This window comes from Ruditapes philippinarum, unplaced genomic scaffold, assembly GCF_026571515.1.
Source record: "Ruditapes philippinarum isolate M1 unplaced genomic scaffold, ASM2657151v2 ctg99_1_1_1_1, whole genome shotgun sequence".
Lineage (NCBI taxonomy): Eukaryota > Metazoa > Mollusca > Bivalvia > Venerida > Veneridae > Ruditapes > Ruditapes philippinarum.
The window spans coordinates 187,772-197,577 of record NW_026859045.1 but is presented as its reverse complement, the minus strand read 5'-3'; the positions used below and the strand labels follow the sequence as shown (position 1 = coordinate 197,577).

The 9,806-nt window shown below is 30.8% G+C and overlaps 1 protein-coding gene across 1 annotated transcript; it reads left to right on the top strand.

Moving 5' to 3' along the window:
• The first annotated feature begins 2,597 nt into the window (after positions 1–2,597).
• On the top strand, positions 2,598–8,447 carry LOC132754998 (uncharacterized). The gene is made up of 4 exons (XM_060745773.1): positions 2,598–2,721; positions 2,894–3,006; positions 4,845–4,945; positions 6,392–8,447. The coding sequence occupies exons 1-4, from the start codon at positions 2,607–2,609 to the stop codon at positions 6,624–6,626; spliced, it is 564 nt and encodes a 187-aa protein (XP_060601756.1). The 5' UTR covers positions 2,598–2,606; the 3' UTR covers positions 6,627–8,447.
• Positions 8,448–9,806: the final 1,359 nt, after the last annotated feature.

The window sequence follows — 9,806 nt, the reverse complement described above, 5'->3', positions numbered from 1 at the left end:
GAGAATCGTAAAAGTTGAGCCCTCAGATGGTACGGGATCTTTACCCCCAGTGAGGGCAGATTCAAAGAAACTTATGGAACAACAGATTATGTTGGCAAATAAAAGAAGTCAAGTTTTTACTTACAAAGGACCAGGGCAGACCCGAAGTCGTTCTGTACCCAACAGAACATTTAAAGAGGTTCAATTGACGCATGCACGGGATCAGAGTTTGCCGAGGGCTACAGGGGCGGAATATCGTGACGATTTTTCCGATTCAAGCGACGATGATTTAGAAGAGGAGGAAGTCAAGCTAACAAATTCACCAAAGCAGGAATTAGAACAAATGGCTGCTGATATAAGTACGAGTTTAGAAGACAAAGAGGAAAATCATAGAGAGTCAATGGATGTATCAGCACATAAAGGGGTAGATCGTACAAACATGAAAAACGAGGCGGGAAATAAGGTAAACTTCGAGTTTCACCGTTGTGCTTAGCATAATACTACAGTACTTATTACTAACTAAAATGATGATAAATTAATCACAGGGATAACATTTTGTATGCAAATATCTTGACTTATACTTAATTATATCTAATGTTTATTATGTATTTATTATTTGTTACATGTCGTAAGGTATTTGACATTAATGTGAGGGATATATTTTATTTTGTATACACATGAAACATGCATGCTTTTGTACTCCACGGAAAATATTCAATTATTCTCGCTTTCCCAATAAAATGGCCTATAAAGGGGTTTAAGTGAGTTATATCTTTTTTGAGCTAAGATTGTAAGTCCAAGCTTACAGGTGCAATCCACAAACCTATATCAAATTAACAATATGTATGTAAAGATACAGAACAAAATAACATTAAGTGTATCTAATTAGTCGCCGGTAGAAACCGGCGACTATATTTGTAACAGTTTAATATTATATCTATGGTAGGAGAAGGCCTTAAAATCTGAAAATAAAAGCAAATCAATTACTGAACAATTAAGGACCACAATTATTTTTCAGAATCTTAAAAATTCAAAAATAAATTAACGTGGTTAAATGAAATGAAATATACAAATATTGACATCTTAAAAAGCAACATTACAATTTTCATAAAATGAATTAATAACGTATCCCTATGGACCAGTCATTGAATTTAGGGATACTTTTACTTTTTTCTAAGTGTCAAGCGTTGCTATTTTATGATTGATAAATCATGAATGATATTTAAAATGACACATTTAAAATATGGTTGTTTTATATCTTATGATACCTATTATATTTCATTATTTTATCTAATTATAAACAGATTCTCCCTGTTCTATTGTAAGAATCACGTGACTACACGTTGTATGTTAGTGTTATAAAATCTATTAATAGTAACAGATTGCTGATAAGACATACTAGTTGGAAAACGGTATGGGGGCTAATAAAATGCAAATGTATAAATAATTACAAAGTTATCTTTCATTAATCAGTTTCATATTTTATATCATTAGAAAGGATTAGTACATTAAAGAATTAAATAAATTTTCAAAACCTTTTCATTTTATCTTGGTAAAGGGTTAAATTTTGCCTTTTCTGTCAATGTTCAACAGTTTAGTTTAGGTTGAACATCACAAAATAGATTTATGCTAAAGAGGCACATTTATTGAAAAAATAAATAGTGGTAATCGTCGTCTTCGTTATATTCCGTCGATTTCCGTCGCGCAGGTTACCAAAACGGTACGACACATAATAATGAAAACTAATAAAATATCTTTTTGTTAATATTTTATCGAACTGTAAGGCAATTAAACGTTAACTATATCGTATGTAACGACAGGAATATTGATTTCAACTAAATAGCTTATTTTTTTCGATAGCGCAAAAAAATAGTTTTATGAAAACTGCAAAAGGGATTTTCAAAGATTCGAATTTGGCCTACTAGGTCACAACTTCGTCCTATACTTACCACATATTAATTAATTTAATATCGAGATCTATACTATCAATAAAATCTTTAGCATAAATCATAATTAGTTACGTAAACTAACGTACGAAATACTTGCTTAATAATCATAGCAGTTCCTTAACAATATTGCTAAGCAAGTTTGCTTCATATATGATGTTTTATTGTGAATAAACAGTTACTCAACATAAATTGTTCCTCTTTTCTTTATACCTGAACCATTAATTAAACTGATTTTTTTATATTTATGATAATACAGTCATTTTCTATCCGGCGACTTGATGCTTTAGCATCAAAATCTCTACTTGTTTGTTCTTTGTTAGTTTACCTGAGAGTTCACGTTCCTGCTTTAGATTATTGCCGAATAGCTTTGTTTGTCAATTATAATTGGTACTTAGATATTCCGGATTTATTTCATTCGGTTCATGTGAAGGATTGATAACATCGAAGAACATTATTTGTTTCGTTGAATTTAAATTGTACATGTTTGGAAACCTTTGAATGAATTGATGTAAGCTGCACCACATTTGTAATACTATCTCCCTCGGGATTCCTCTTCAATTGAAGGAAAATGAAGACCTTGATAAAAAAGATAAAGTTGTAAAAGCAGAAAAGGAAAGCATTGCGACCACTTCTAACGAATGTGACCAGGGAAATGATAAAGACAAGAAGAAAAGAAAGATGAAGGTACCAAGTTGCTTTGGTTTCATTTCAACTTGGATAGCCAAAAGGAAAGAGAAACGTAGGGAAAAGAAAAGAAAGGCTATTGCTAGCCGCACCCCCACACCAACGCTAGGTAAGAATTACACTTAGTACACAGACACACCTCGCTCGCATTTTGTGACAGTTAGAAAATATATGAATTATGTTTCCTGCTTGTAAGTATATTTTCGTCATACTTTTATTTAAAGAGAAGAAACTGCGTACTTTAACAAGATAATTCATTGACAATACTATTTCTATTTTAGTTCAATATGAGCATAGAAAAGCACGTGGCGGGGAGTCTTTTACCATTGAAGTAGATTGCAAACCAATAGTCATGAAGCCGATATTGCCGCCAATTAAGAAAGCTGACGGGCCTGTAAGTATAAATGTTATATTTTGAATACAACATACTTTTTATTCTTCCGCCCGGAAATATTTCTAATGTATATTTGAAAAAAAAATTTTTTGATTGCAACATACTTTCTACTCTTCCGCCTGAAAATATTTCTGTTGTATATTTGAAAATTATATATATGTATTAATAAGATACATTTATGTCACTGCACTATTCGCTATATAGTCAACATATAAAAATGCTGTTTTGTCCAGACTGAGATTCATATATCATACGTAATTAGAATAGTAAGTGTAAAAGCCATTTGAAATTTGCCCTTCCACATCAATTAAAAAATTATATATTAAATCTGCAACGTTAAAAGTTATATTTAATCCAATGTATATATCCGGCAAACATTGCTACAACTAAACCCCATTAACGCTATTTATTTTATGCTTTTCACTGGATTACTGATTTATCCGTGAAAATTATATTTGATAATTTCACAGTGAAAATTATCAAAATATAATTTCACTTTTTTCAATGACAAAACTACTTTTTTAAGATTTTCCCCATGTGGTACCTCAATTTTATTTTTACTGACAATTCTGACAATATCAGGCTGTTACAAAAAATAGCAAAGCTGAAACAGATAAATAACTTAAATGTCAAAAGTAATAAAGAGAGAAAACTTACTTCTATTCCTTCAAATTCCAATCACAAAATTTCGTCTCTAAATTTTTTTGTTTCGTTTTTACAGTCTGAAAAATACATTCCTTCCCCATGCTAAACTGCTCTTGATGACATTTGGGCATATTAAAGTATCCTACGAGCAATAACTGCCGTATGCTTTATGTAAAATTGAAAAGCATTGACAGCAATCACTCGTAAAATAAGTAAAACAACCCAGCGTTCCTTACAATGCCTTAGCAAGCTTCCAAGTTTTCCATTTTCCTAGCTCCTTTTCTGAATGTTTTCGCTTCTGTCAACACTTATTTTTTGTCTGTTACAATCCTCAAATAAGTTTTCTTTCTTTTAAAAAGGTGTATGACTAACAAATCCAAATTATATCCTTCTGAATCTTACACAATTATTTTCCTCCCATGAAATACACAACTTTAAAAAATGGCTGACGCTTACATTTTACAAAGCCAGGTCTAATATAAATTCGCAGTAAGTAACAGAAATATGGATGGATGGTTGGACTTTTTCTCCTACAAGAATTGTTTGTTTTTATTATTAAAACAAGCGATCATTCATATTTTTTAATAAAATGAATAAATATCACCGTCATTTAACCTTGATTGGCGGACTTACTTCTCAGCTCAAGACTTCTTGTTTTTAATGAGAAATTCCCTCTGAATGGGGCTCTCAATGGGGGAAACAGATTTTAATATTAACGTTAAAATTATGGAAATTTCGTTTTAACTTGTTTTAAAGCATAAAATAAAAAGAAAATTTGTCTGTTTGTTGTGTAAGATGTAATTTTATTTCATCTCGTGAACTTTAAAAACAGTATTCTCACTCTTGGCTACGCCACTCGTGAGAATACTGTTTTTAAAGCCCACTCGATGAAATAAAATTTCATCTTACACACAAACAAACAAATATCCTCTCTCTCTCTCTATATATATATATGTAGCGAAATATTCCCCGTATTGACGAATGATAAATGAAGTTGTGTGTTGCCTAAAAATATGTATACATTCACAATACACAAAACGGCACCATATGGAACGCAAGGAGTGACCAATAGTCTAAGATTCGAAACCTTAGACTTTTTATATTTTGTTTTTATATTATTACTATAATAGATATGTACAACTTAGACAAAGTTGAGAAGTTTCAAAAGTTTAATAGTTGTTACATCTTCACAGATACGCCTAGCTTGTGAGGCTCGACAAGAAAAGGCCGAGGCCAAAAGAAATGAGGAGCTTTCAAAAAAGAAGGTACTGGCAAGAGAGCACCAGAGAAAAAAGTAAGCTCACTTAATTTGTGTAATAACCGTTTGATTACATATACATGCACGTTCTATAATGAATGTGTGTTTTCGTATACCTGATGTTCCGACAAGAATTATTGTATTTCGCATGCTAAATCATTATACATTTTAGATATGATCAATATCATTTAAAAAATAATTGTTATTTACATAACACATTCAATATGTATAGCATTAAATCACACCAGTCAATATATCATTAACATCACACCAGATACTATATTATTTACATAACACAGACATTTTACCATTTACATCACACCAGATACTATATCATTTACATCACACAACATACTATATCATTTACCTTACACCAAATACTTTATCATTTACAGTATACCAGATACTTTACCATTTACATCACACCAGATACTATATTATTACATCACACCAGTTACTATATCATTTACCTTACACCAAATACTTTACCATTTAAATCACACCAGATACAATACCATTTACATCACACCAGATACCATGATATCATTTATATCTTACACCAAATACTTTATCATTTACATCACATCAGATATATTACATTTACATCACACCAGATATGAAAGTATTTACATCACACAAGATACTTTGTTATTTTTTACTAGAGCAATTACATAACACCAGATATATTTCATTCACATCACATCAGATACTATATCATTTACATCACACTAGATACTATATTATTTACCTTACACCAAATACTTTATCATTTTCATCACATCAGATATATTACATTTACATCACACCAGATACGAAAGTATTTACATCACACCAGATACTTTGTTATTTTTACTAGAGCAATTACATAACACCAGATCTATTTCATTCACATCACATCAAAAACTATTTCATTTACATCACACCAGATACTATATCATTTACACGTCAACAAATATATAACATTCACATCACACCAGATTCTAAATTATTTACATCACAACATAAACTATATCTTTTTACATCACAACAGATACTATATCATTTACATCCCAGTAGATATTATATCACTTACATCAAGCAGATACTATATCATTTACATCACACCAGATACTATATCATTTACATCACACCAGATACTATATCATTTACATCACACCAGATACTTTATCATTTTCATCACATTAGATACTTTTTCATTTACATCACACCAGATACTATATCATTTACATCACATCAGATACTATATCATTTACATCCTACTAGATTTTATATCATTTACATCACACTAGATACTATTTCATTTATATCACAACAGATATTATATCATTCACATTCCACTAGATATTATATCACTTATATCACACCAGATACTATATCATTCACATCACACCAGATACTTTATCATTTTCATTTATATAATCTACATTACTTAACGACATTGATAAACATTCAATTGACACAATGTTCTTTGATATATTTTAGAACTGAATGCAAGCAACGAAAGGACGAGTCCGAACACCGGTTTCAGGAAAGAGTTCGACTCACTATCAGATATAGACAAGCAGACGCCGAAAGGAATAGGAGCCGCATGTTGGATCAAAGAGGAAGCATTAGCCGAATGTCAACCAGAGCAAGAAGCTCACTGGCTGTTTCCTCCTCCTCAGAGTCTGTCGACGAGGGCAATAAGAAAGCCCTCAAGGTCGGCAGCTCTCATTAAATTTTAGGCCGGTCGACACACCCTATAAATAGTAGGCCACATACATAATGCTATTGTCACGTGATAGGACGTTTTCTTGACATAAACTACAAAAAAAAGCAGCTTAATTCCTTTTCTCTTACTCATTTTTAATTTTATAATGTAAAAATTCTTCTTTTTTTTTTCATTTTATTATCAGATGATCATATTTTCTCGCCGTTTTTGCATTTACTCTTTTTTGTGATCCTTCAATACGAATTTCAAATCATATTGTGTGTATCAAATGTCTATGACAATTTATTCAGACAAGCATTTATTTTCAGTTTGTCTTTACTTTCTTCATTTTTAAACTCCTGCTTTTGGAAAACAAGCTTAACTCATCTCGCACATAGTCTTGTTAAATTTTCAATTGACCAAAGTTTGTGAAATTTCAACACACAAGTTATATTTCAGCACTATTTTCAGAAGCAATACAATGTCGATATATTAAATTATCTAAATGGTCAACTTTACAAAGTTAACATGTGCCTTCGATAGTTAAAAACAACATCTTTGTTTTAAAATCTTTATACCAACCTGATCTGCCTTGAACAAAAAAAATACATAAAACCACGAAAACAGGTATCAAATCTACACTTTGACCTTGATTTATCAACGTCAAGTATGATGATACTTACTAAAAAATTCACCTCATTTTATCATCCAATCATTCATGTATTCATCAAAAACCCCAAGAAACAAGGCATTGGTCTTTTGCTTACCGTTTAAGAAAACTCTTAACCTTTAAAAATACATTTTTTTTATCATAACATATGTGTACATTTCAATCACTAATTTGTTATACTTTCTAGGATTCATTCATTTTTCATTTTAAAAATCTGGTTAGTCAGAAAGCGCACCTAGATCATTAAGTATGTTTTTGGACATTCTCATCTTAGCAACAAGGAAATATTTCTGGTTAACACTATATATACTATCTTAACTATTTTTTTATACATTGAAGTTTAAATTTACACTTTTTTTATTATTCATCATAATAATATTATGTTAACAAGCGGACCATGATGAATATCTGCCTTGAACAAACAAAAAAAATACATAAAACCACGAAAACTAGTATCAAATCTACATTTTGACCTTGATTTATCAACGTCAAGTATGATGATACTTACCAAAAAAATCTCATCTCATTTTATCATCCAATCATTCATGTATTCATCTAAAAACTCAAAGAAACAAGGCATTAGTCTTTTACTTACAGTTTAAGAAAACTCTAAACCTTTGAAGATAAATTTCTTATCATACCCTACGTCAGGCTACATGTACATTACAATCACTGGTTTGTTATATTTTCTAAGTTTTATTCATTATTCTATTTAAAATCTGGTTAATTTGAAAGTGCACACATTGAGTACATTTTTGGACATTCTTATCTTAGAAACACGGAAATATTTCTTGATTTACACTATACATACTATCTTAACTGTTTTTTTTTATACAAACAGTTTTACACATTTTTGATAATTCATCATAATTATGTTATAGAAATAACCTTTTTTTTCATTTGTATTAACAGTTGAAAAACAAATATGGCTAAAAATATCATTGATATTCCAAGTTAAATTTATAAATTATAAATGACTATTCACGTGACATGGCTCCGATATTTCAAGGCATAAAGACCCTTTGGCCTGCTGTTATAGGGATGTTGTCGGTTTTGTTTTTTGACATTTTGGCATTTTGTTTTCAAAACTTACAAATTTTTCCTCTCAATGTTGCATCATTGGTCATAAGACTTAAAATAGGTATATCAATAAAAATACATCTACAATTTATATTACACCTTTTCCTGATACATGCATATATAAATTAAAACAAAATTTAGATCACAAAGTATACTGAACTTGTTGTTGTTGTATTTTACCACCATTTAACTCCTCGGGAAAACAAATCATCATAACAAGTAATCGAGATATCAGAGATCATAGAGGCTTTGTCAATATTGTAAACGTATGTCAGGATGAAATTCTTAGCGTGATGATATTATTGGATTTAAACATTTACCAATTTACTGTTCTAAAGGCATATTATTAGAGCGAACAATTATTTACTTCTGTAGAAAGGCAAATATGAAGTTTATTATATTTAAATAATGGTTTTAGAGCATGTAAGCTGCTTGTAACCGACAACATCGAGATAAATTTGAAATAATTTGTCATGAACCAAGCGGATTGTAAACAAAGAAGTATTCTGACTTCCATACAAGAACTACTTAATCACAATTACTGTACTCATTGCCTAAAACATGTAAAAGCAACAGGTGAAAAAGTTGGTTTAGATAATTGAGGAAGGAGTAGCCTTTTTAAAATATGAAAGTATACAAAGTATTTTTGAGACATAATGGGCATTTAAAACCAATGACGTTTATAAGATACATCAATAGTAAGGCAGTTTTAAAAAAGTTGCATATTATTCCGAGAAAGCCCAAAATTTGTTGTGGTCCGACCTCCGCACCCCTTCCCCCAACCCCCTCCCCCCAAAAAATAATAAATATACAGGCCACAGAAACACTGTATCTGCTTAAGCAACTCCCTATACATTCAAAATACCACATAGGATCAGGTACATGTACTTCGTCTTGAAGATTTTTTGATCTGTTTTTAAACAGTTTCATAGTTTGTTGACGTTTCTGATGAAAATGTGTCAGAGTTAAATCGTATGCATATAAATACAATGTGTTAACCGGAGTGCAAGTATTACTTACCCGCACTCCAGAGCATGTCCATTGATTGTCTCATTTTTGCAGGGGTTTACTTATTGTGACGGCAGAGAAAGGGAAAGCGACAAAAATATCATATTAAGATGCTCGTTTATTTGTTACTTTTTTCTGGGTTTTCATATTGTGACAACAGGTAACGTGTTTTTATGTTTGACTATGATACAAAAGAGAAACAAATCAAGACAGTCGGCAATCTGATTAATACTCGGTCTCCTCGTACAAATCAAATAGCCTATAGTTTCGGTGCTCTTTCTATTACTTGTAACTCCTGTATAATTGTTTCGTATATAGTGGCTTATTACTATCTGGTCCACAAACAATAATGTCTATTCTAACTTTTTATTTCATAAATCTGTTTCCATAACATAGTGATAATGTCTTGTTAATTTACAAGTATTTCCTAATGTTCAATTGTCAAAGTA

What these genes read in the sequence shown, in the direction of transcription:
- LOC132754998 (XM_060745773.1), top strand. Translation starts at nt 2,607, where the DNA reads ATGAAGGTACCAAGTTGCTTTGGTTTCATTTCAACTTGGATAGCCAAA. An exon ending in CACCCCCACACCAACGCTAG is followed by an intron (nt 2,722 to 2,893) that starts GTAAGAATTACA and finishes TTTCTATTTTAG; the next exon opens with TTCAATATGAGCATAGAAAA. An exon ending in TTAAGAAAGCTGACGGGCCT is followed by an intron (nt 3,007 to 4,844) that starts GTAAGTATAAAT and finishes ACATCTTCACAG; the next exon opens with ATACGCCTAGCTTGTGAGGC.